This window comes from Panthera uncia, chromosome D1, assembly GCF_023721935.1.
Source record: "Panthera uncia isolate 11264 chromosome D1, Puncia_PCG_1.0, whole genome shotgun sequence".
Classification (NCBI taxonomy): domain Eukaryota; kingdom Metazoa; phylum Chordata; class Mammalia; order Carnivora; family Felidae; genus Panthera; species Panthera uncia.
In genome coordinates, this window is record NC_064808.1 from 89421260 (window position 1) to 89448855 (window position 27596).

General features: G+C 50.7%; 1 protein-coding gene across 2 annotated transcripts in view; it reads right to left on the bottom strand.

Moving 5' to 3' along the window:
- Positions 1 to 2447: 2447 nt before the first annotated feature.
- Positions 2448 to 27596, bottom strand: part of PKNOX2 (PBX/knotted 1 homeobox 2) — a 282247-nt gene continuing 257098 nt past the window's right edge. For both annotated transcript variants that reach the window (XM_049654902.1, XM_049654896.1), the window contains exons 8-13: positions 25099 to 25228; positions 24547 to 24644; positions 23617 to 23736; positions 7073 to 7149; positions 5991 to 6169; positions 2448 to 5001 (exon numbers count right to left, since the gene is read on the bottom strand). In XM_049654902.1, the coding sequence (XP_049510859.1) occupies positions 4775 to 5001; positions 5991 to 6169; positions 7073 to 7149; positions 23617 to 23736; positions 24547 to 24644; positions 25099 to 25228 (831 nt within the window). In that variant the 3' untranslated portion in view covers positions 2448 to 4774. The remainder of the gene's footprint in view (positions 5002 to 5990; positions 6170 to 7072; positions 7150 to 23616; positions 23737 to 24546; positions 24645 to 25098; positions 25229 to 27596) is intronic.

Sequence of the window (27596 nt, forward strand, 5' to 3'; positions counted from 1 at the left end):
TTTCTAAACGGCAACAGAAAAGTGTTTTCTGAGAGCAGTGTTTTTCAAAGTCCTCAGACCTCTTGTCTTGGAATCTGGGAAAAAGTTGGTCCTGGGACCGAATCTGCGTATATAACGAGTAACCCTGGGGGGTTTTATGCCTCGAGGTTAATGTTTGCCTGTAGAGGTCAGGTAGGCAGGTAATATGAATGAAGATGTCTGGATGTAGGACACAGGGACACTTTGCAATTAAAGGTAGGCGTATCTTCACTTCCACAGATACTTTTTCTCTGATTTTGTTTTTTCAAAGGCAGAGCCTCTCGAACTCTTGTTTTCTCATGCTTGATGGGGCAGTGGGTATAGAGAAATAGTTCCTCCCCCCCCCCCCGCCTTTGTTTTAAGGTTTTTTTAAAATGTTTATTTATTTTCTTTTAGAGAGAGAGAGAGTGAGTAGAGACAGAGAGAGGGAGACAGAATCCCAAGCAGGCTCTGCTCCATCAGTGCACAGAGCCGACCAACTGTGATCCCACGAACTGTGAGATCATGACCTAAGCGGAAACCAAGGGTCTGACGCTTAATCAACTGAGCCTTCCGGGTGCCCCGAAATAGTTCCCTTCTTAAAAGCAAGCACTCAAATATTGAAGGAAAGTCAAAAAAAGGAAAAAAAAAATTAAAAGACAGGGTAGGGGAAGCATAACTAGCCAATGAGCCAACCAAACAGAGACAGCTGGATAAGTGGCAAGTGGCACTTAGTGCCAGTGCTGGGGAGACCACGTGCATGGCCAGTGTTGTGATAACCTGGAGAGCACATCATAAGGGGAGGCGATGGTTCAATTACACCCTGTTGTGGCCTTGTAGGAATACAGGTCCTGAGCTGCAATTGTCTATCTTTTCAACGTTGGCACAAAAGTGCCTAGAAACAATATATGGTCCAAACAAAACGTGTCTGGGAGCTGAATTTGACCGGAAGGCCACGTTTGATCTGACGGTCTTGTTTGCAATTCTGAATGTTAACCTTTGAGGGTACCGTCCTGGGATGAGCTCATATTTTCACCATTAAGGGGACGTTAGCAGCACACATTCAGTCTCAAGTTTCTGCTAGAATGGAAAATCCCTGAAGGCAAGAACTTTGCTGATCACAGCTGTACCCTCCACACCCGAAACCGCCTGAGATTGAGTTGGGGCTCAGTAATATACATCGGATGAATGAGTGAGTCTGGGCAGGCTGCGGTGTGATAGTGCCAATGCCCTCATCTGGCCCAGGTCAAGGCAGCAGAGGGGTCTCTTGGTCAAGGCAGTGTAGAACTGGCCATCAGCTGCCCTGAGCAGGAATCTTCCAACCCAAAAGGTCTGCCCTGCTGGGGTAGGGGCCAGCATGCCAGTCCAATCCTGCATTTTCCCATTTTCCTTCCTTCCACAGGGATTGTGGCACATCTTGTCCCTGGGATGGATAGGATTTGGGTCGTACACGGAGAGAGAATTTGCTGCCTCCTCATAACACCCCCAGCCATGTCTCAAATGATTTAGGAACCCCCCTTTTCATTGGCGGCATGGTGGAAAAACTGGCAGAACTTGATGGAAATACTTAGGAAGGGGCGTGAGAGGCTGGACAGACTACTCTGTAATTTCTTAGAATAGTGTTCCCTAAAGTGTGTTTTGGGCGATCCGAGTATAACTCGAATAGATATTACTGGGGCAAAAAAAGGGAAATAAATCTGGGGGGCAAGATAAACAGGTTTCTTTCCCGCAGGACTCTGCTGAGCCTTTATTCGTAATGTGCCTTACCGAACTCCACCAGCAAAATAGATATTGCGGTTCATCCTAGACTAATCTGGCCGTGGGTTTTTTTATTTGATAGCGTATCTTTTAACAATGTCTTCCTTGGAAACCACTTCTTTGAAAGTGGGCTGGCTTCCTGGCTCTGGGAGGTGAGGCTCTAAGTGGCGTCTTCTCGAAGATGTTGAGACTTTCTCGATGCCTAGAGGCGGGGTCTCTGCAGACTCTCCAGGTCTGACTGGAGGCCTGGGCTCCGTGAGAGAGATGACCCAGGGAGCGGTCCTCAGAGCTGCGGTGGGTGCAGAGCCATTTTGCCTGTGTAAGCACTCCCTTCCGCACCTTCAGCCTGGCTGGGAGGGTGTCCCAGCCTTTGTCAGAGCGAGCAAGGAACTCCTCACTCCTGCTTCTAAACCGATGCCCTGGACTTCGATCTCACCAACAGTGCCCAGATAAGAAAACCTTGGGACTGAAAGTAAGAAAGCTTGCTTGCCTAGGGGGTGAAGCTGTCCCTAGATTTCCACTTGTCCCAGGGAATACAGTGCTGAGCCCTGGGGTTCAGAGGGCAGGCTCCCCTCTGGGTGCAGCTCTAGGATTAAATGGGGCAGTCAAGACTTCCTCTCCTTCCCGATTCCTGGGACCCGGATGGGCATGTGAGGGCTGGGGGAGGGGCACTGGGGCCACCAGCTTGGAGGATGAAAATCCTCAGAGCCTAGGATGCAGCTGGGAAGAGCAGAGGCCTTGGAGGGAGGTAGAGGGTGGTGGAAGAGACCACAGTCTGAGCGCTCCACTGCTATGGGAGAGAACTGCCAGGAGAGGGCAGCGCAGAGCTTCCTCCTGTCTCCCTAATCTCTTTGTCTTTCAGCCAGATGCGTAGACAGTGTGTGCCAGATGTGGCTGTCTTCCGGCCCAGAAAGGTAAACTGAGGCCACCCAGAGAGGCTTCTACCTTGTTCCCTTCCATGGGTAGTCGGTTCAACAAGAGGTAGGCTGAGGCTCCAAATTTTTTCCGGTCCAGGGTCCCAGTAACCGCTAACCACAGAAAAAGAACCGTGCACCAGAATTATGGTAGGTAATAAGATTTACTGAAAACTTCTCGGCCACATTCAGTACTGGTTTGGTGGATACATCAGAAGGAGGTTGCATAACATTAGGCAGGTGGAGGGGCTGGAGGAGGATGTGTGGGCACATGTGTGCGGGTGTGCCTGTGCGGGGCAGGTCGCTGTCCAAAGTGGTAGGTGAAAGGGTGTGTGTGTGTGTGTGTGAGAGAGAGAGAGAGAGAGAGAGAGAAAGAGAGAGAGAGAGAGAGAGAGAATAAGAGAGAGAGAGAGAACAAGAAAAATGAAGAAAAGGAAATGTATTTTATCCCACTGCACATTGCAAAAGTCTCACGCCAAAAAAGCTAGACTTTCCTCTACCTATGGCATCAAAAGGGAGTAAAAAATGATTGGATCACCCAGATTATAAATAAGGTTATTTGTTTTTCAAAAATCCCTATTAAAACATTAAATATCAGCTCTTTTGGGGGAGAAATACATTCATCTCAGGGAGACCTCAGGAAAGCGACCATCCTTTTGCTCCACCCCAACCAGGAGGGGGAGGGGAAGCCCCAGAGGGCCCTGAGGGGTCCCCTCAAGTGGAGCCAGGTAGCCACTCGCATCCTGCCACTGAAGGAGATGGCCAACGCACAATTTACAAATGAAACTGCAAGTCCATTAAATTAAATCCAATGGAAAAACACGTGTGACCAGTCCCATCATTCACAGCCAAGGGGTGGAGCAGGAGGGGAGGAGGGGTGCCAATCATGGGGGCCCGGAAGTTGGGTGGGAGGGTGTGAGTTAGGGCAGGTGGTAGAAAGCCTCCTCCTCGAGGGAGCCCCGGTGCCTCCAGCGCCGTGCGTCGTGGTGGTGGCTAGATCAGCGAGAGTGTGGGGTGGGGCACCGCCTGGCTCTGGGCCCTGGCCCACACTTTGGATATTGATGGGAAGAGGGATGTAGCACCTTCGCCAACCCCTGGCTTCCCATTGGACTGGATGCTTCTTTCCAATGTTTCTTCTGCCTTCTCTGAAGAATGAAGAAGAGAGAATGGGGCTGGTGAGGCCAGCCTGGGAGCAGGGCAACAGCCATGGGGGGCTGAGGGCTGGAACACCTGGGATAAGACACCACTGTCCTGTTGTTATGAGAGCTGAGCTCTGTGACCACCTGGGGATGGCTGTGGTCCCCAGAGTCACCTTGATATGGCTCCTAGCTCAGGTTGTGCCATCTCCTTGGGTCCTGGAGCCAACCCAGGGGAAGGGATTCCGCTCGACCCCCTACGATCTGAGCCTGCCAGCTGACCATCCATTTTGGGGAGAGAGAGAGAGAGAGAGAGAGAGAGAGAAGGTGGCTGTGGTGGCTCCTACCCTCTCTCCCAAGTCCGTGATTGCCCGTGCCTGAGACAGGTCCTTGGAGGAAGGAGCGGGAGCCCCAGGGAGCTGTGGTCGGCAGGCCTCAGGGCCTCCCACTCTGCTAGCCACTGGTGATGCGTCTGGGCTCCTCCTGCCCTTGAATGTCTCTCAGAGGAGCTGAGAACCTTCCGGGGGTGGAACCCAGATGCCCTTGACTCTCCCTTTCCTTCTAACTGTGTCCCTGGCAAGGCTCATTCTGTAGAACAGCACCGATCTGCCTCACAGTGCAGGGCTTGTAAACGACTCAAGTCCTTCAGTGGGGGGGCCGTGGGTGCCATCTGTCCTCAGGGATTTGGTGAGTCCAGCTCTCACTCCCGCCTTTCCGTATGGGCTGCTTGACCGGCCCCGCAAACGGAGTCCTCTGCAGTTCTAGGGAAGTGGGGCTGGGGTACTCATTGAAGCTTGGTGGTTTGGGAAGGAGCAGGCGTCTGCTCTGCATTTCTTCAAGCTACTGATCTGGGGAAGCTAGGGCCCAACTTCCTCGGTGCTGCCTGCCCATGCCCCCCTCCCCCCACCCTGAAGCCCTCCCGACGACACTCCTCTCCTGCTCGGTGACCAGTGCCAGCTGGGCTGCCAACTACTCCAGGGAGTCACTGTGTTCCAAGCCCAGGTCGCTGACATTTGTCGTCTGAAGCTCGTCGGCCTCCTCCTCCAGCTCCTCTTCCTCCTCCTCTTCCATCTCATCCTCATCCTCTTCTTCTGTCCCATCCAATGAGTCCTCGTGTGCGGCCATCATAGCCTGCTGCATGGCCATGGTGGCATTGTCTGAGGACAGGGACTGCAGGTTGTCCAAGTTAATGGAACCTACGTGAGACAAGAAGGCAAGGGTCAGGCCCAGGAATCTCAGTGTTGGGTAGAGTGGTGTGGACTGGCTCAGGGGGCGGTGGACAATTCCCGGGTATGACGGGCCCTGCCCGTGCACTTGTTGGCCACTCCCCGCCTCATCCTTAGCATCCCTAGGCGCTCCTAGTTTCCATTTACTGAGCATCTTCTATGTAAGTGCGTTAAATACCTTGACTTTCTAAGAGTTCTGCACTGTGGGTGTTATTACCTCCATTCGACAGAGGAGGAAACCGAGTCTCAGACGGTTAAGTTATTAGCTCAAGGTGCCAGTCAGCCAGGAGTTGGGATTCTCTCCTTGGTCAGTCTAGCTCAAAATCTGCTTCTTTCCTCTACGCCTCCCGTGGCAATTGCCCATCGCACGGGAACCTGAACACAACCCTATAGATGCACACGAAGGTATGTACGTGCACATGCACACTTCCACTTCACTTCCCACACAGAGCTGTCTTCACGTGCCAAGCTATAAAATGTCTGGCTTACTGAATTATTCATTGTGCACCAGGCGACCGGCAATTAGAAAAGTGTATATGGAGGGTGTGATGGAGAAGCTGGGAAAACAAAGCTCTTCCTGGCCTCCGTTCATGAGCCAGCTGCCTGCTTCAGTATTTATAGATGGCCCGAGCTCTTGGGGAGCCGTGCAGACACTCATCGGCGCTAAGGAACTTTCGGGAGGGCGTGGGAGGGAGGAGGGGGCTCTGCTGAGCAGTCACGGACTCTGATGACCATGGCCTCCCACTCATCTTTGTGAGGTTGCTTGCGGCTTGTTAAGACATGTGCAAAAACATTCCCTTCTCTCAGGCTTACACGCATTCTTTGATAGAGAGCGGGTGGGGCTCATTATGGTGACAGAGCCGCCAGTGCCGCTCAGGCGAGTAGATGTTCAGCCCTCGTGTGTCCAGGAGGCCCGCCCGCCAGCCCCAGTCTAGAGCACACTCATCCCCCGGTCTCACCATCGGGGTTTGTCCCTGGCGCACCGCCCTGTTGCTGCAGCACCCCTGCAGCAATGGAGTTGGGCCAGAATCTTTGGGTGGGCCGGTGCTGCGATTTGATCTTCTTGGCTTTCGGGGCAGGGTCTGGGTTGCTGGCATCAAGCATGGGCTGCAGGATGCGCCTCCGGGCATTGATGAACCTGCCCAGGGGTAAAGGTAGAGACCTGGTTAGTCACCCCTGAATTGTGGTGTGTGTGTGTGTGTGTGTGCGCGCACACACACATGTGGGCATGCGTGCACATATACAGGGAACGTAGAGCTGCTCCCGGACTTTCAGCTGCTGATCCACCGTATGGAAGACTGGGGTCCGATCTAGGGTGTGAAAGCCCAGCCGGGAGAAGACCCCCCGGGCACTGCAAGGCTCGTGGGATCACCTGGAGCTTGGTAACCACAAAGCAGCTTGGGAGGAATGCATGAGGAGGGTCAGAAGTCTCTACTCAGGACTGGTCAGGATGGAACAGAGGAAGTAAGAGGCCCCTTAGAAGGACTAAACTCTGACTTCTCTCCAGAGGGCTCAGGGCTCAGATCAGGGGGCCCAACTCTTGGGTCTACTCCCATCCAACCAGACCTCGCTCTCTGAGATTTCCATGACAGCCCAGCCAGACACAGAGAAGGGGAAAACAGATCCCCGTGAGGTCCACAGTCAACTGTCCCTCCCTCTTCCCACTCTCAGCTTTGTAGAATGTTGTAGTTTTTCAGTTTACATAGTTGGTGGGTAGACTAGATGACCACCGGCAGCTCCTCCAGGCTTTTGGATGCCTGCATTCCTGTGTGTCTCTGTACTTATAGGCGGGGCAGGGTTTTCTATTTTTAGCAAGAAGCCTCCAGTGATGTTCCTGACACAATCTCCCAGCAGAGGGCGCTGAGAAGCCGCAGATGAAGCTCCAGGCGGTTGGGTTGACCCTCGCTTTCCACTTCTAGGCCAACTGGGAGGACCGCTGTGGTAGCTGGGCTGTGCTGAGCTGTCTCTTTTCCCTGCTGTGCATTCCCCTGCCAAGCAAGTGGCCCCGGATCTGAGAGCCTCTAGGTAGGTGATAACTCACCAGTTATTTACTTGCAGGAGCGTGAGGTTTGTCTGGGCTGCGATCTGCCTCTTCTCATCCTCCGTGGGGTAGGGGTGCTGAAATGAGAAGTAAAGGGCTAATGTGGCGGGGCACCTGGTGGTCCCGGGCCCCCTAGAGATCATGCCTACATCACAAGCACTACCCTGGTCCAGGCAGCTCAGCGGTTTGGAAGCCCAAACTGGGACAAGTGCAATGTTTGTTTCCCAAAAGCAATGGGACTAAGGCTTGGGAGAGGCTGTCCCCTGACTGTGGCTCCACATTCAGGGCCACCTGGCCTCAGTCCAGCTCCCCCACGGGGTGGCGGACCAATTGGTTCCCCAAGAGTCAGTACAGTTCAATATTGATAGCTTCCAAGGCACTTTCATATCCTGACTTGGTCCTCACGGCCAACCCCCAGCAGGCAGGTCAAGCATTATTAGTGTTAGGATTGACAACGGCCTATAGGACTATCAGAAGGTGGTAAATGGGTGTATGAACCAATTCAATTTATTTTTATTTATTTATTTTTTAATTTATTATTTTTAAATGTTTATTTATTTTTGACACACACAGATAGAGTGCAAGTGGGGGAGGGGCAGAGAAAAAGGGAGACACAGAATCTGAAGCAGGCTCCAGGCTCTGAGCTGTCAGCATAGAGCCCAACACAGGTCTCGAACTCGTGAGCTGTGAGATCATGACCTGAGCTGAAATTGGATGCTTAACTGACTGAGTCACCCAGGTGCCCCATCAGTTCACTTTAAATTAACTGGTATTTACTGAATATCTACTGTGTGCCCAGATTTATGCAGGCATCCCAGGAGACAGAAGATAAATATAATGATAACTCTAGTTGAATAATACTTGGTAACCTGTCAATTGTTTTCATGCACTAAATTTCATTTAATGGAGCATATCACTAAAATTTTATAAGGTCAAGTATCGTTATTCCCACTTGATAGACGGAGAAACTGAGCGACTTCTCCAATGTTCCCCCAGTGGTGGCACCAGCCTGGAAGTCAGTTCTTTTCATTTTGTTCCAGTCTTCTTGCCCTCACGTCATGCTGCCACTTTGTAAGACTGGGTCTGTGTCTTTGTGGGAGTAAGAAAGTGGTGTCCCGGCGCATGTCAGTCCCTGTGCTGTTTACATGTTGGTTTCCCTCTCTTGGATTGTGCTTCATGAGGGCAGAGACCATGTCTTATTAATTTGTCTTATTAATGTATCCCCAGTGCCTTCCACGTGCAAATGACATGCAAATGACTGCTGAGGGAAAGAAAGCAGAGACAAAGCAATAGGCGTGGTGGTTTGGGTAATGGTCACCATAGGAGGTTCGAAGGAGTGATGGGAAGGCTGCACAGGTCACATTAAGAATGGGAAAGTTTGGGGTGGTGGTGGAATAGGGGTCCTTCTGCGTCCCACTTACTGGGTGGGGAGCCACATGGTAACTGGGTCTCTGGGTCTTTGTGTCTTTCCCAGGTCCCCGCACCACACCCCGTACCCAGTAGGCATGCAGTAAATGTGTGATGACTGCCTGGGCGGGTCAGAACCTTGTCCTGAAGTGAAGGGAGATATGGGGTTGGCGGGGGGGTTCTGTCCAGCCTCCATAAGCCGGGACCATTTTTCATGATCAGGGTGGCGTTAGAAAGTGGTGCTTGGGCTTTCTGGAGTCCCAGAGGCTGGGACTCAGAGTCTGGCTCTGTCACGACCTGCTATGAGTTCTTAGGCATGTCCCTTAACCCCCCGATCATAAAGTCATCTAACGATTAAGCGGAATGATACTCGTCCAGTGCTCTACAGGAGGTGGCTCTTCACACTAGTATTATGGGATGGTGTTGGCAAGGTGCTTGAGGCTGTCTAAGGAATGAGTGTGTGAGCAACAGCCTTGGAAGCGCTCTCATTATCAGCGACAGAGGAAAGCAGTTGGCCTCAGCACCCCCTGACTGAAGCAGTGAGGGTCACGTGTTGTTGTAATTCACACCTCTGACCCTGATCGCCATGCCAGGGCAGCCGTGCCTTGTGATTCATACAACATTAAGATTCTCACGAGCAAGACAACACATCAGCGTCACAGGAGCCAAGTTCATCCTACCTGGGAAGGAACAGAGGGAGGTGGGAGGAGAGACTGCAGGCCCCAGGGGTAGGGGAGCAGGGGCTCTATGCTTCTGACACCTTCTGAGGAAGGGGCAGGGCCCAAGCCCTACTTTCCTGCCCCGTGGAGTTCCAATTCCCCTACTCATGATAAGGAGCCAAGCGGCCTCCCTGTCCACGGCCAGGTGGACTGAGAACACAGCAAACTACGGCATCTTTCCGGCCTTCCCAGGCTGCGCCAGGCCCTTTCGTGCCTTCTTGCCCTTGCACGTGCTGTTCCCTCCACTGCAAAGCTCCTTCTCCCACTTTCCCACTGTGTGTGTTTCTGAGCTTCCGGGAAGACCTGTCACAGATCAGATTCTCTGCGAGGCATTTCCCACCTTCCCGGGGCAGAGATCGTCACCGCTGTTTGAATAACTATATTATCGAATATTATTGAATTCAATAACAAATTCCCACATAGTGGGCATATTCCATCTAGAGGGTATATAGCCCGCCATATGGTCATATGTCTCCCTAAGATACCGAGAGTTGTTCTCAGGCAGGAACCTGGTCTTATCAGACAATGTATCTCCACTGTCCAGCCCGGTAACAGGCAGAGTAGATGTTTGGTGTCTGTGTATGGAACACAGGAGTGAACCAACACAAGAAGGAGATGGCCAACTTGTTTCCTGAGCAGAGCAAGGCTGTTCCTGCCAGCTGGGCCCGTTCATCTGCCCACCAGTGGTGGGGGGCTCCAGCATCTTGGGTGCTGGCAGTGAAAGGTACCTGGCTGTAAGAGTTCACAGCGTAGAGGGAAAAGCTACAGGCACAGGGGGAAGAAACCTCTCTTAAAGGGCAGTGTGTTGGTTCCCATTGAGTGGTAAGAGAAGGGTGGGCTGGGCTGGTCAGGGAGGACATCCCGAGGGTGGTGAGACTTTAGTTGGACTTTGAAGAATGGCCAAGCCATTCTAGCAAAGGAGGGGATCGGCATTTCAGGCAGGGGACTTGCACCAGGATTTACATTTAAGCCAGTCGGATGCAAATCTCTTCCACTATTAAAGACCTCCAGGGCAGGAAATCCTTCAGCCTCTCATGGAAGGATAATGTTTGCTGTCTCTAAGGAGGTTCCTGGTGCAGGCCTCTGTGCTGAGTGGATGTCATAAATCCATAGATTAACATGCTCCCGTGTAATGGAGAGGGTAAGAGGCAGTGTCACTGAAACTGGCTGGCTGTTCTCTTATGGATAAAGATATAAACCTCTCATCCTCCCACATTGCAGGTGCCACCACCCAACCCTCCTGGAACCAGTATCTCAGGAGGCACGTGGTGGAGGCCATGGGGTGAGTGGCAGCTTTGGCTCAGCTCTGGGGACAGGTGTGCCGGCCAGAACATTCCTGGCTCTGCATCTGAGTTCTCATGGGAGCAGTCCAGCTCGGACACGCCTCAGACCAGATGATTCCTGAGGACAGAGTCAAAATAGTCCTGAGCGCTGGACAGACCTCGATTTGGTCAGTGCTACTTTTAGCACAATTGGAAAGGCTCGGGGCCAAGGACGGGAAGAGGAATCAGATGAGATCGTGGTAAGCCATCAAGCCATAGTAGCTGTTCTCTGATCGTTATTTGGAAGAACTCCTTTGGATCTGGAGAGGGAAGTGGCAGCCGCTTTCTGGAAGTACATAATCCTTCCTCGAAAAAGAGATACAGAACGGACCAGAAAATGACAGATCCTTCTCAGGGCCGGCATGGAGGCTTGCACAACTAGGCCGAGCTGCCTGGTGGAAAGGAGCTTGGCCTTTGGAGAGGTCAACTCCTGCACCCAGCACTTACCAGCTATGTGAGCTTGGCAACTTGTTCTAGGTTTTCCATCATTAGCTTCCTTGGCTTAACGTGGAATTAACAAAAGAGTGGGTCCCTCTTGGACCTGGGGACTGATCTAATGAGATAATGCAGGTAAAGCACGTGCGCTCCAGGGACTCAATCCGTACCATGTAGTGAGACCCCCCCCAGACAGCACGGAGTCAACTGTTGAGTCTCCAGGGAAGGGAACTGCAGCATTTACTCAGAGGAGCTGTTTCATGGCGCCACAGCTGCCGTCAGGAAGTTCCTCTGAAATCTGACCTACACTCTTTCCCGCCTCTCTCTGATACCTCGCTTTACGGCCTCCTAACTCAGGTCTCATCTGGCCTAAATTGAAGCTAAAGGCACCTTTTGGTTGGAAGAGTGAGTTCCTCCTGGGGTTCTGGGCCAGAAGGAAGTGTGGCCAGGGATGGTTCATAGGTCCCTGACCACTTCTTGCACCCCGAGACTGTCCTTCCACCTCCTAGACCGGGCACATAAGCATGAGGCCAGCCAGTCACCGAGGGACATCACACAGGAAGTGGGAGACTGCCGGGGCCAGTGGCCTTGTGCTGTCGGTGAAGCAGGGCTTGGGGCCAGTTTTCCATCCCCCCTTTCCCGCCATGACTGGCACCGCACTGGTGTCCACCACAGCCCTCTTCCCTTCTCCTTCCTGACCAACCTTGGGCGCGTGCCCTGTGGCAGCCCCAGTTCTGTGGGCGTGGCCTTGCTCTAGGAGGGTCAGATGCCAAGTGAACAGAGGCAGTCAAGATGGTGGGGGTGGGGTCCCTGAAACAACCCCGTTTCATCACATCGGAGATGCCACCGACGGCGGGGTGCATCCTGATTTCAGAGAGGCTAAGTGGGAAAAACTGAGCCTTTTAGAATGGAGAGGAATTTCTCCTTCTTACTGAAATTGACCTTGTGCAGACCTTCCTTTCTTCTTTCTCTCCTTTTTACTCCCTTCCCCCTTATAGTTGTACACACACACGGAAAAGTACAAAGAACGAAAACGTATGTGGCTTTATATAATATCACAAACACCAGTGTGACCACCACCCGAGTGAAAAAATAGGATGCCACCATCACCCAAAAGCCCCCTTTGTGCTCCTTCCTAATCACTAACCCCAAAAGATATCATCCCCAAAGATAACTTGATTTTTATGGTTTTCTTGCTTTCCTTTGTAGTTTTGCTATCTATGTCTCATCCTTAAACATCGTGGTTTACTTTCGCCTGGTTTCTGGACCCTACGTAGATGGAATCAGACAGCATGCAGTATTTCACTCCACAGTAGAGTTGTGAGATTCATGTACGGTTGTTCTGCATAACTGTAGCTGTTCATTTTCATTGCTGTATAGTATTCCCTTGCAAAAAAATCTGCCACCTCCCAGTTCCTCACCCTCCCGCAATCTCAGAACGATTCCCCCTCCCTCTGCTATCTATTTCAATCCCTCCTTCACGTTGCAACAAGACCGGCCCTTCCTAACCCGACCCCAGTCCCTCATGCCTGCTCGGACTCCTCTCCCATGGGCACCAACGCTTACCCTTCCCAGGGTTCCATGCGCTACATGGATGATTTGCTTAGTTGTCTGTCACCCAAACCAGACATGCTGCTTGTTTTTGAGGAAAGGGACCCCCACCTTTCTTTCCACTGCCACCTCATCCACGCTAAGGAAAATGCCTGGCCCACAGTAAGTGTTCAGTATGTATTTGTGGCCTGGATGATCATAGCAACCTAAGGGGGTAAGTGGTGGTTACCACCCTTCCCTGTGTGTCCTCGAGAGTGAAGAAGAGTGGGAGAGAGTGGGGAGCATCAGGGATTCAGACTTCCCAGGAATTCTAGCTAGACTCAGGCTCCCTTACTTACTCAAAGGGCCGTTCCTTTAAGTGATTGTTCCATGCATGTTTGTGGGGAAAGAGAGGGGGACTGGGGGCCTTAGGGTCCACGGAGGCGCACTGGCCGGCTTTCTAGAGGAGTCTTGGGGGCAGCATGGTGTGAAGTAGGTAAAACGTGAACTCTAGAGCCAGGCTCTCTGGCTTGGAATCCTGGTCTCTCACCAGCCCAAGACCTTGGGCTTGTGACTCGGGTTCCTCTTCTGTCAACTGGGGGAAAGATTTCCACCTACCCTGAGGTGGTAATAAGGACTGAGTGAGTTACTGTTTGAAAGTGCTCAGAAAAGTGCCTGGCAGCCTGGCACTTGGTGAGTGTTTGTTAAATCAATCAATCATGAATAAAATCAATCTGCTGCTTGGCACACGTGGTTCCGTCTCTGGGAAAAAGCCACAGGTTGTTTTTTCTGACACATGGCAGGAGTCCCCGGCAGCTCCTTCCGCGCATGTAGAGATGTGCTCCTTTTTTTCAAATGGTTTTATCTCCTGGATTCTGGGACTGCTCCAGTCCCTGTGCACACACGATGGGGTATTTCCCCCGAACATGGGCCTCGGGCTTCTTGGGGGAAGCCGTGAGGTTGTAAATCTCCCCTGGCCATTTTTCAGGTGGCATCTTTGAGAACTGCAGGCTCCCACAGGGAGGGTCCTGGGACACAGTGCATGCCAGTGGTCTCTTACCCCCCCACCCCCCGTCTTCTCTCATGGGCTCCATCCAGCCCTGCGGCTGCCCAATCTATTGTCAACAAGGTCCCATCTTTAATGGAGACCACCAATCTCACCTCCTCCCCTGGGACTCACTGCTGCTGAAGCAGCCAGTGCGGCCCATGCCCTGGGACTAGAGCTGCCCCAGGGCACGCCTCCAACACTGTCTGTCCTGGGGGAGTTGGAGGGCAGCTTCAACTGTGCCCTCTCCATCCCACATGAAGGGTGGGTGTGAGAAAACGGTGTCACATCACTGGCAGGAATCCAAGACCTAATGTTTCTCTGGCACAGAGAGATGAACGTGTCAAGACATGGCTGGCCTGACTTCTTCTAGCTCCTCATGTATCTTCCACTGAAGCTCTACAGGTACAATGCCTGAGCACCATGGGACAGACAAGTCGTGGCACGACAAAGAGCCACAGAGTTCCCCATCCTCCAGGGGAGTGAGTAAGGGGAAAGGAGGATTTCATGCTCATAACACTAGAAGGAGGGGTCACTCTCTTTGGTCAGCAATAATCACAGGCCAGACAGGGGGCACTGGTGGTCAGTGGGGAGAGAATTCTTACCCGAACAACTCCTCTTTCTCTTTCTACCCAGTCCTAAATCCTAGCCACCCTTCCAGGCCTCGCCCAAGTCCCAGTTCCCCCACTGAACCTTAACTTGGTTCATCAGCATCACCTGCGGGGCTTGTTAAAAACCAACATCTCTGTATTGCACAGAGCCTTCGAAGTTTCTGAGACCAGCTCTCCCACTGGGCAGGAGTCCTTGATGCCAGTGCTCTCGGCGATGCACCCCAACAACTTACAGGTGTGCAGGGATAGTGCCAAGGTGGCTTGGTGGGGTCTAGGGCGGTGGGAGTCCCCTGGCTGGTCTCCAGCTACAAGCAACGTAGTTGGTTTACTGTCATTTTCTGTGTGCACCATCTCGGAAAAGGTGGGGAAACGTGGCTCTGCGGAGCCAATGGACACGGTGCGGCAGCCCTTTGCTCTGATGGTGGAGAAGGTCTTTCTGTTGAACTCAAGTCTTCTCCCTACTCATCCAGAGAGCCTACACTGTCCTCTGAGGTCACACAGGGGCCTCTAGCACTGCCTCTCACTTCATGACAAGAGCTACCCACCACGCATGGGATGTCTATAGTTTTTGGTTAACTTTGAATACTTACCCTGTCAAAGTACCTGCCATGTATTCTCATTGAATTTTCTAAGCACCTATAAAACGGGCATCCTTCTTCACATTTCACGCATGAGAAAAACTAAGCCCAGAGGGGTTAAAAAAACTGGCTCCAGGTTATACAAGCAGTGAGTGTCAGAGCCAAGAATCACACCCCCTGTATCTTTAACCACGTCCACTCCACCTCTGGGCTCGACCATCTGTCAGGCACTGCGCTTTTTAACATATTATTGATCATCTTCACCACAGGCGGGTATTATTGTCTCCACTTTATGAAGAGGAAATTAACATCAGAGATGCTAGTTGATCTGTTCAAGGTCATATGGCAAGTACAAAATGGAGCTGGGATCAGTCTCAGGCCTGTGTACCTCCAAAACCCTCGTTCCTTATAAGGAACACATCTTTTCTACAGACCAAACATCCCCAGTCCTCTTAACCAATCATCATATGACACGTTTCCTGGTAGTCATTTGAACAGACATTTCCCCATCCTGACCGCTCTTCTCTGGACACAACTTGCCAAAGGACCTTTTGAAATGTGATCCTCAGTACTGGACACACTAATCCGGATGTGTCTGACCAACACAGATGGTCAAACTCCTCTCACCTATACTGAGTCCTCTGTTCTCGGACCCCTGGAGTACGTGTGTGTGTGTATGTGTGTTAGTGCTTGATTACATCATGGGTTGACCACTCCTGGTTTCTGTGTATACTTTATCCCCCCAGTTAAATGATCAGTCCCTTGACTGCGGAAATTATGTCTCATACCTGAAGCTTAGGTGTTGGTGGATAGATACGATACTTGGGACTTGGATTACATTTCCCCATAGAATCAAGTTATTTTGTTTTAACAGCTAGCTTTCCAGGCTAGCCCCAAAGGCCGATTTAGTTAAAGATCTGTGTTCTGGTGGAAAGGAACCCACAGAATTCAGGGACAAACAAGAGATCTCACTGTAATTTCAGGTGGCAGACTAGACCTGAGTAAATTCTGAGATGGTAAGCACAGACTTGGATCTCCTTCCTTTCCCTGCTGGCACTTCTGAGCACCTTTTCTCACCAGCCCCAGGACCCTCGTGTGACCCTGTGGTCAGCTTTTTGAATCTGAGGCCTCTGGTTGCTGGGACTTCAGGGTCAAATCTCCTGAAACTATATTCATGATGATGCAGATAAAACTTTCATCGGATTCTCAAAAGGTCAGGGACCTCGAAGAATCTGCTAGAAACAGAACAATTGCTAGAAACCTTTTCCCTGGCATGTCAGCCTGGTTTGCCTCCCCAAAATGCTGTGTTAAAAAATGTCCTGATCTTCATTTTCTACCACTAACAAGCATTGGTACTCCTCCCATGAAGTGGATCTTAGCTGAGTGGGAGTAAAACAGCAAGCTTTGGAACTAATTCATACTAAGCTGTGAAGGAATGATGGCGTCCCGGTCTCTCAATAGGCATCTGTTTTTGACAGGGATTGGATACCTTTAAGTGGATATCTGATGAGTGGAATTTCAGATAGTGTGACACAGTTAAAGGAAAAAAGTAGCAGACAAGATATTCTGGAACAAAAATGGTCTTTCTAATTCCCTCCGATTTTGCTTTTCAAGTTTTCTTACTTTTCCCTACAGATTCCCTAGAAGTGTTAAGATTTCTCTCAGCTCTTTCTGAGACAGGGCAGGTTATGGGGACTCCCGGAGGGAGACGGGCGCCTTTGCAACAATGGCGGTGTCTGTATCAGGACAAAATACTGTCACATCTATCATCTTACTCTACCCTCACTACGATGCTGTGAGCTGGATATTGTCATTCCCATTTTAGAGCAGAGGAGACTGAGGCCTGATGGGGTTAAGCAACTTGCCCCAGGTACCCCTGGCTAGGTAGAAGGGGTATGGCACTCACATCCAGAACCATGCCCGTTCCATAGACCACGCACTCTTCCTGTTTGTAAGAGACGTCACTGTTTTCTAAGTCAGCTGTAGACGGAATATGTTAGTGGGTCTCTGACAGGGACAGATGTATAATTCCTTGGGGCTTAATACAATGGTAGGCCCAGGGAAGGTGGCAAGGCACATGTAGAGTATTTGTTGAGTAACTGAAGATAATGCCAAGGCACAGAAGCTACAGCTGGATTTCATGCCCACACCCTCTCCTTGGTCAGGAGCCCATATGCAGGGCACACGGTATGCCCATGGATGCAGCAGCCTGTTTCACCCAGCGGGGATAAGCCCAGCATGGAGGGTTCCAATAGCTGGGGATCTGACAAAGACTCACGAAGATAAGGACGGGCTCGGATCATGCAGAGTAGGGGAATGTTCATAGCAGCATTATTCGGAGGCCAAAAAGTGGAAACAACCCAAATGCCTACCAACTGATGAGTGGATAAACAAAATGTGTTCTATCCATACAATGGAATACTGTTCTGCCATAAAACAGAGGAAGCATTGATACGTATTACAATAGGGATGAACCTTGGTTACATTCTGCTGCGTGAAAGAAGCCATACACGGAAGACCACACATTTTATGATTCCATTCATGTAATATCTGAAATGGGCCAATCCTCAGAGAGCGCAAGTGGATTACTGGTTTCTAGGGCCCAGGAGCAGTAGTAGCTAATGGGTACAGAAATTGTTTCAGTGATGAAAATATTCTGGAATTTGTTAGTGGTGATGACTGTATAACTCTAAATATACTAAGCATCTCCAAATTTAGTTAAAAAGGGGGTGAATGATATGGTATGTAAATTACATTTCAATTAAAAAAAAAAAAAAACAACCACCAAGAGAAGTCCGCTGGTACATTTTATGCTCTCAGCTTTTGTGACATCATCAGACTTCAGACGAGGGCCCCGGAGAAAGGCCCTTCAGCTGCGTGTGGCCAGGTGGAAAGGCAGCCACCTGGGACACAGGGTCGGGTGAGATGGCTGTGAGCAGCGCACAACTGTGACCCTGGCTGGATGCCACACTGGCGCTGTGAATGTGATGGATGAAGAAGGGAGAGGAAAGGAAGGGAGGGTGAGGCGGCCTCACTGCGTCTGGAAACTAAGGCTGGCATATAAAAGTCCTGCATCCCACCCACCACCCCCAGGACAGGGCTCTCTGTCTCCACTGAGAGCCTCTGCTCGCAGCTTCCGTTACTTCACCTAGACTTGGCATGGGAGCCCAGAGATGCTGTGGTGTTTCTTGGGCCAATGCAGAGGCAGTGTAGCCTAGTGGGTGACGTATTAGAGCTGCGAGGCACCACAGACCTGGGCTCAAATCCCGTGAGATATTGGGGAATAGGTTCCCTCCTTTGAGTCCAGTTTTGTTATTGGTAAAATGAGGGCAACTGGCTGGGTGGATTCAATGAGATGATGTCTGAAGATGCTTCGCATAGATCTGTCCCCCGCCCTGCAGGGGCTGCTGGGGCTTGGTTTCTTCTCTGGGACCGCCCCCCCTCCCCCGACATGCAGAGAATATTCTATAAAGTGCTTCAGTGGCAGCAGCACAGAGAACAGTCATGTTTTGGGTGGAGATGAGCAGAGTGACCCGGCAGGGCCAGGGGTGCTAGGATCTCGAGAACAGGTTGGGGGGCAGAAGCTGGGCAAGGAGAGCGGAGCCTTTCTCTCCTTCCTCCGTGGAGAGGACCCTCTGCTGGGGTTTCTCCCCCAGCCTGGGTTTGCTATGGAGTGATTGCTTCCAGCAGGAGTCTGGCCTCTTTCAACCAAAAGGCAATAGTAAGAAAATATCACTGGATTCTTTGGGGACCCAATAGCAAGCGGCTAATGGATGAAACCTTCCCAATCTCACTGCAGCCTCACAGCAAAAAAGGCTCTGGGGGGAAAGTCCCAGTTCAGGAGCATTCTGTCATCTGAATCTATTTCTGTAGCTGCTAATGCCACACAACAGTGGAAATGACAAGAAGCCTCACACACAGGACGAAAGGAGTCAAAGAATACGAGCTTCTCCCCGAGGGAAAGAAGACAACAGAAAAGACTAGTATTTATGACAGAATTTTAATGAACAATCTCTACTCATCGAGACTGTGGATTTAGCATATGCTCTCCATCTCTTCTGCAACCCAGGTGAACTAATGTCCACATTGTCCTGGATGCTCCAGGTGAACAGGCTACTGTGTAGAATGTTCATTAGACAATAGTATCTGCTTCTCGGGAAGTTGGCAGTGTTTGTATCCAGACTGGTTTACTCCGGCTATATGTGCTAGTGTAATCATGTGATTTAATTAACTATTCTGTAAACCAATACCATCGAAGTGCAAAAAGAAGGTTATTCTTGCTAAGAAAACTAAGTGGAATGCTTTGGAAAGATTCGAGATTCCGATTTCCTTAAAAATGCCACATAGTTAGGATCGGTGAGGCAAATTTAAGAGGCTGGAATACATAACAAAAGTCTAGAAAGATCCCGTAGCCAGATTACTTCCCAGACATCAAAGTTCTTATTGATGTTAAATAAGGATGGAATTTATAGATGTTCTACTATAGGAGAGGTCTGTGCTGGTAAAAGTATGACCCTTAATCAGAAAAAGATCTTCCCCCCTCTATCAGGACATTTGCAAACCAACGTGTGTGCATATATTCTACATTAAAATAAAATGTATCTTTTTGTTCTTATTTATTTTTTAATTATTTTTTTATTTTTGAGGGAGACAGTGTCAGTGGGGGAGGGGCAGAGAGAGAGGGAGACAGAGGATCCAAATTGGGCTCTGCACTGACAGCAAACAGCCCCATGTGGGGCTCGAACTTACAAATGGCGAGATCATGCCCTGGTCCGAAGTTGGATGCCCAACCGACTGAACCACCCAGGTGCCTCTGAAATGTATCTTTTTAATGGCTGTTCCTTTCTTCAGCCAACTTTTCCATTTAAGCCATCAACAAATGGGTTGTCCCCACTGTACTGGATAGGAGAACGTCTACTGTATATTGAGATCTGTCCTTTTTCATACTTTTTTCTACCCTATTTTCCTAAAACTTGAACAGCTACTCTATGCCCATAAGGCATTACCGCAGAGTTGTATCTCCCAAGAGCTACAGTCTCAGAGTTGTTCCTCAAAGTGACAATGAAAACAAAGGCGGTCTTCGAGTGATCAAATATGTTTGGGGAAATCTTCCAATCATGACCCCTCTTGCACATTCACTAAGAATCAAGAACTGAGCTAAACTTTGTATAACCCAGATTTTCCCCAACTCATTTAACCTGTCTTGGGAGCAACGCCTGTAACATCCTATAAAGGTGCACACTTTGGGAAGCAAATCTTTAGGACCCACAGGAGAGATGTAATGTATGATCTCTATCCTGGAGTAATTTACAATTGAGTCAGAGAAAGACATGGAGGTTTCACACATACACATATATACGCAGAACAGGCCAGTAATGGTATTCTTCAGTACATTTTTAGGGTCAAAAGATGGCAAAATCAGTAAGTATTATAGATCAGAACAACAGATCAGCTGTCCACCTCTAATTTGCACAAATTGTGGGCCCGAGTCTCAAAAACTTGCTCTTAGTCCTAGACTAAGTCCTTGCACTGTTCTAGAAAGTTCAAAGAGGATTCGTATTTCTCAAATGTGACTATGTACCAAGGTTGGCTCTTTATACATGTGATCCCATTTAATTTTTCAAGCATGAGAAATGGGTATTATCTTTTTTCAAAGAAATAGACTCCAAGAGATTGCACAGCTGGGGGCAGGACCTCAGTTCATGCCCCTGTGTGTCTGTCTTGAAAGCCTGTCTTCTTTCTGCTGTGCTCCCCTACCCAGTCTTCATAGCCTCTCCTGAGCTGGGGTTTGGGGGCATGTGCGTCCACCTGTGTCTGGGTAGCCAGGCTGATCCATGGCCCAGCCTGGGCCTGCAGGCGACAGCTGTGCCGTGCTGTGTCGCTAGAGTCTGGACATCTCCCCATCCCTTCCTTCTCCGGTCTAGAGGTTCTGAGTTGTGACTTTTTTAAAGGGCTAGGGGTCACTCCCTTGTCCTCTCCTGATGGCCGCTGTGAGGAAGGCATTAACCGAGGGAGGACTTTGCCAATGTTAAGTGCTTTATTAATAGTATCCGCACTGAGTGCGCTCGGAGCTGGAGAGGGTCCAGGGTGGGAGGGTGTGGGGCAGAAAGTCTTACTCATGCTTTTCAGCAAGCCCTCTCAATGGTTCCCAGTTCCTTTTGTAGAGCCGATCTGGGTCTTTCCTCCCCCTCTTCTTTGTGCTCAGTGACTACCCCCCCTCTTCTCCACCTCTACCTTCCCACCATCCCCAGTCTGGCTGGAAGTGGCCATCGAGTGGAAAAAAACGGCCCTAAGCTGTAGAGGGGGGTTCAGCAGGAAGGGGGCAAAAGGGCAGGATGTAAACTGAAGTCCAAGGTCAGAGGGGAGACACAGCCAGGAGGGACAGATAGGGTGACGCTGTAGTCTCAAGACTTAAGTCAGGGGCGAGTTGCAAATGGGGTGTGGCAGGTAGCTGAAGCAGGAGCCCGCAGGGGTCAGTGCAGGTGCTGGCCTGGGCGCCTGGGCTTGTGGGCAGGGGAAATGGTATTGCAGCCTCCTCTCCCCTCCTATGCTTGCCTTTTCTCCCCCTCAGGGATGATATTGCAGGTATGTTCACATCAGTCTTCAAAAATGCATGGGGTGGGGGAGGCAGGGAAGGAAGGACAGGGAACTAATGTGTATTAAGCCCCTCGGTGTGCCAGGATCTTGGCAATTATTCCGTTGCTTCTTCGTCATCTTCACAAGAGGTGAGTATGTCCAGGTTACAGAGTAAGAGGTAGAGTCTAGATCTGAGCTCAGGTTTGGCTCCCTCAAACGCCCATGAGCTTCAACCACACTCATAGTGTAGAGTTACACATCACTGGGCCACAAGGTGTGGAGCCAGCTCTGGACCCGTGGCAGGGTGGGGATGGGAGAGGGACGGCTGCCCCCATGCTGGGTATGATGGGCCAGGGCACAGAAATGGATCGTTCCCAGGGAGCCCTTCTTCCCACAGGTGGGGCTGGGAGTTGTAGCATGGACACAGGGCTCACAGGGCCACCGGGGCTCCCTGATGGTGTGGAAAACCAGGACAGGCAAGAGGCCTGGGCATCCCCACCACCGTCTTCGGCTACTGAGTCAGAGCTGCTCCCAGGAGGCCTGAGGGAGGCCTCCATACCGGGCCCTGCTCCTGGCTTCAACACTAAGTTCCTGGAGTCTCTCCAACCTCCTCTCCTCACCTTGACCCGTAGCCTTCCAACCCCCTCTCTCCAAATTAGGTTCCTGGTTGTTCTCTAGGTGGTGCTTCCAAATTTTGCTTCCTCAGCTTTCACTGGGGTGGCCTCAAGACCTTAGAGCTGGGGGCTGGCCATGTGAGGGGAGAGGCAGAGCTCCAGCCCCTCACTGGTCACCGTTGAACAATTCTTCCTGTTAATTGGGCGTGTGGGCCCAGCACTTCCAGGGCAGGGTCCCTAAGATGCCCATATCTGGGAATGATGGCCCAGGCTTGGGCTTCATGGCTTCTGGAGGTACTCTTACTTCAAATTTTTTTTTTTAATGTTTATTCAGTTTTTGAGAGACAGAGCATGAGTGGGGGAGGGGCAGAGAGAGAGGGAGACACAGAATCCGAAGCAGGCTCCAGGCTCTGAGCTGTCAGCACAGAGCCCGACGAGGGGCTTGAACCCACAAACCGCGAGATCATGACCTGAGCCGTTAACTGACCGAGCCCCCCAGGCGCTCCGAGGCACTCCCATTTCAAATAAAGCGTTGCTGATTGACCAACTGACTAATTCCCATGATCCCTTTGATTCCTCTCCTCTCTGAAGAAAGACTTTCCCTCACTCCCCGTTCTTTCCCACACTTCACAGGCCAAGACAGTCCTTGGTATTTGTTTGCTTCTGTCTGTCTTTGTACTGCCAGGCCAAGACCTCGCAGACTCCTGCCAGTTTGCTGGTGCATCCAGAATTTACCCTCCCACTCTGGTGCGCACATGTATGTGCGTGCGCACATGTGTGTGCGTGCACACACACACACGCACACAAACGCACAAACACACACACATACACAAACACACACACAAACATACACACACACGTGCACAAACATACACACACACGCATGCACACACATCCTACACAGGCAGCCCAGACATGGCCATTGGTCTTCATTTATTGCTACAACTTTTGAATGATGCTAGGGGATTATAGTTTCAAATTCAGTCCTGACATTCAACCGAAGTCCTACCTGCTGCTGCTAACAATGTATACAGCACACAACTGCCATCATGTTAGTGCACACAGCAGGCTCTCTATAGACATTACATTGAAACCCAAGGCTGTGTTGCCATTTTATGGAAGCAACCATAGAGGCTTATGAAGGCAGTTGTTACGTAAGGAAGGAGATTTCTCCCTGGGCTGTTCCCTCCAGACTCGATGGTCACAGCCACCACTCCCCAGCACCGTGCCTCATTGTTCTGACCAGAGGGACAGGGAAAAGGGACACACATACAGTGCTACCCCAGTGGTGAGGACTCCGGGAAACAGAAGAGCACGAGCTGAGAATCATCATTTTCTTCCATGGGAGAAGGGCAGGGGTGTGCGTGGCCACCTGTAGCAACCACAGCCCTGACCCCGTGGAATCTCACCGCCTTCATGAGACACTTTCCCAGTCCTTAGTTCTCTTCAGAACATGTCTATCCCCATTCCCTCATTTGATGTCACGCTTTTTCATGTCAGTAGCAAGCACTAGAGAGAGTGTCCCAGCTTTAGGCCCCACTAAATCCTCCCATCTGACCCGGTCTCTGGAAGATGAGATCTCTATCAGAGAGCCTCTCTCTGGGGCCACACCCTGTGGAGATCTGGGGACGACAGCAGAGTATGACCCTGGGGGAATTATTCATGCCCCATGCTGCAACTCCACACCCCCAATATACACACACTCACCATGAGATGTTGGAAGAGCCAAGAACGCATTATATTGGTGGCATGCTTGGGCAAGACTCCTCGTTTGTTCTTGGACTTCTTATCCTCATTGTCCAGGAGGGAGGTGAGGTCAAGGTTAACCTTCAGGGCACGTGGAGAAAAAATCAGCATCAGCAGGCTGGCGGGCCAGCAGCTAGGGACCTGTTGCTATAGTGACGGCAGGCTCTCGCTGCCAACCCCCTTTTGCAACTCATTCTTAGGGCCCTGGGGAGGTCACCTTTCCTGTCACCGTGCACCAGCCCCTCAGAGAATGGGAGACAGGAAGAAGAAGAAAGAGGAAGAGGCGTGGAGAAGGAGATGAGAGAGGACACAGAGGAAATAGGGACATGTGGAGGGTATAGGAGAGACAAATTTGCCAGAAACCATCTACTAGTTATTAGCATCTCTAGGGTACTTCACAGTTTGCAAAGCACCTTCCTACCTATTATCATGGTCAGCACTCACAGAGCCCTGCAGGTTGGGAGGGCTCTGTGCAGCTGGTGTGAATCCCCCTTCTGTGGATAAGAACTCCAAGACTCAGAGAGATCAGGCGACTCATCCAAGATGACAGAGCTAATGTCACATCTCAGGCCTGACCTCAGATCCTCTTACTCCCCGCCACTTGTGTGTCTGCTCTATCCCACTGAGCTACAGAGTGGCTCGGGGTGGAGACCAGGAATAGGAGGTGGAAGATCCTTTGAGTGAAATCCCAGGTAGTGAAATCCCAGGAGTTGATAAAGCCTTTCCAACACCCGGCTTCTGATCTGTGAACTGGGGGTAACTGGTCTCTCTTGGAGGAATAATAAAGATGAGATGAGCTACTTGTGTAAAGTGCCCAGCACATGGTAAACAATTACAGCTGCCCTCCCCCATACCCATGCCCAAGTGCATGCCCTATGCACACACACTCACCTGTGTGTTCTGGATCTGGATGGCTCCCTGGGGGATTGCTTGGGTGACCACCTGACCCTGGGAGGTTACCATGGTAACAGGCTGGTATAAGGCTCCACCTGAGGAGACAACCAGTTTTTGGGTCCCCTGCCATGGGGGTGGGTAGGAGTGAGGGCAAGCAGGATTTCCAAATCCCTTGGCACTCCTATGCAAACACCCTCTATTCTGGAGGCATTCAGCCCCTATTGTGGGGGTGGGTGGGATGGGAACAGGGTCCAGAGAGCAGAGCCTCTGGTGGGAACTGTTTGGGGGAAGGGACAATAGCTTTATCTGGTTTTGAGGGGCTCATGAGACTCTGACCCAAATTTGTTCTGAACCATCACAATCAGGTCTTGGTGCTGAGCATCTATAAACTTATAGAGCATTTTAGTCAAGGAAACGAGCTAGGAGCCCCTCCTTGGCAGGGGACACCCCTTCCCATTTCCTAAGATAGTTCCTACAGTACCCTGCCCCCCCACCTTGGGGCACCCCATTTTCCTCCCAGGAGTGTTCCCCACAATCCCCTGCACCAACCTGACACCACTTGGGAGTTGACGGTTGTCATGGCGATGTTGCCCTGCTGGAGCGCTGAGGCTGGGACCACAATCCCCTGGGGGTTATTGGAGACTCCAGACATGGAATTGGGGGAATTCTGCAGGAGGTCCTGGCAGTAAGGGAGGTGTGTGGTTTGTGACAATGTCACTAAATGCTTAGATGCCACAGCCCCAAATTCCTCCTCCCCTTTTCTTCCTTCTTGCCTGCCCTCCTCCCTTCCTCCTGCTCCTCCCAGGACCCAAATCTGACAGACAATTCTTATGGCCTCCTAGAAGGGGTGAATAAGAAGGCTCAATATTAAAAACCAACCAACCAGTCAGCCAACCAACCAGCCAACCAACCAACCAACCAACCAACCAACCAACAATATTTACCCACTTAGCCATTCCATTCTTCTGAAACTTGAGACATAAATTATCTCATAAACCAGTGGTCCCCACTTCAGCTTCACTTGGGAATTTCCAATATTGATGCCCGAGTTCCAACCCCAGAGATTCTAATTTCATTGATTGGGGGTGTGGTTGGGGCTTTGGCGTTTTAAAAACTCCCCAAGTAGTTCTAACGTGTGGCCAGGGCTGAGGACCAGGCTTTATCTGCTTACCACCTCTTCACCCTTCACACTGTTGTCTCTGGATGCCTTCCCTGACACTGTCTTCCCCCAGAACCTCACTTCCTCACCCACCTATGATGACATTTTTTTTATTACACCAAGCTCCACACATAAGTGGCCTCCAATGTTTTATCTTTGTAACCTGAGCACCTAGCTCAGGTGCCTGGCACACAGTAGCTACTAAAATACTTGTTAAATCATAAGAAAAGACAGCCACCCTAGTCTCTTTATAACCTGCCTCCTAAGGACATCTCATAGGAGCCTCAACCTCAGCCACCCGTCTGCACATTTCATCGATTCCTTCCTTTACCTCCAGCTCACAACACCGAATCCCACTGCAAACAGAGTCTCCCTTTGCCCCGTGCTATCAACCTGCCAGCCCCCATTTTCCCCATAAGCAATCCTTCCAGTTTGTTTTTGCAGTAGCCAAAGCAGATAAGAAGACCATTTTTCTCCCTGGCACTCCGGTCACCTCGTCATTGCCATGTAACAGCTGGGCAAGGAAGTCCTTGGATGCTGAGGGACTCCGCTTGCCTCGCACGAAGCCTGCAATAAGTCCTCCCTGCTTGCCTGCTCAGTGTGGGGAGAACTTGTGAGGAAGGATTTGGGTGTGTGAGAGGCTGGGGTGTCTAGGCTTTATTTGGAGAAAGCAAGAAGGGTGGCCAATGAGATGCAGCAAAAGGAGTTGTACGAGACCTGCGTGGGTCTCCGAGCTCCTCTGACCATAGTTCCTCATCTGACGACAGGGCTTGAACCAGGTGACCCGTCTGATGGCTGTCTAGGGCTGACACTCTCATGCTCAAAGCCTGGAGTCACAGGGCATGAGCTGTAAGAATTTACACAGTCAACAGTCAAGTAAATAGTCAAGAAAATAGACTAAATCAGGGGGGAGAAAAGGCCCCTACCTTCCTAGCTTTTGTTTCAGGACTGGGAGAAGCTTCGGTCTTCAGCCTCCAGGGAAGGTCTAGAGGTTCTTTGAGCCAAACTCTTGGCCTCCCCACTCAAGCAATTCAAATCTAACACTGAGTCGGACCTTCAGAAGCCTAAAGAAGATTCCTTAAAAGCCACATATTCCAACTCCCTGAGGAAAAATAAGGAACTGAGGCTTATAAACTCAAGTGACTCACCCAAGGCCCCCAGCTGGTTCGCAGCAATGGGACTAGAACACAGCCCTCCTTCATCCACAAATATTGAACACCCACCTTGTGCCAAGAACTGGGCTACGAGGTGCTCCTGGAATCACAGGGGTTCAGCACATAGTTACTGGAGGCAAGGTGAACAGGTAAAACAATCAAACCCTGGAAGTACAGGGGCAGCATGGGCCCCAGAGGAAAGATGAGAGACTTGGGAATCAGCAAGTGATGGCCCTTCTGTGAGCCTCAGTCTCATTCATAAAATGTGTCTGGCCCAGTGCTGACATCCAGGAGCCCTCAAAGCCTGTTTTTAGCTATGTGTCCATCTAAGGTCGATCCTGCCCTCGTTCCCAATACCCCAGCCAACAAGTCTCATAGGATGTAAACCAATGCTGATGTTATTTGAAGCTGAGGTGAAGTCGGAAGGTACACTGAATAGAAGAGGGCGCCCCTCCCTGCCTCTCCCCCTAAAACTGATGGAAATGACTTTTCAATAATCTCTTGTCGGGAATCATTCATGCCACGGTGCTCCTCATGGGGAAAGGTATTTGGGAATTTCACACATAAAAAGTTGTCCCAGACTTTCTTTTCCCCCGAAAAAGTATCCAGCAAGGTTAGGGAAACACAAGCAAAATCAGTAAAATAAATACAAGATGTGTGTTTTGGGATTCAACCAGCACACATATTTGCTTGCCAGAGGCAGAAGGGTGAGGAGCCTGGATGCTTCACCTGCT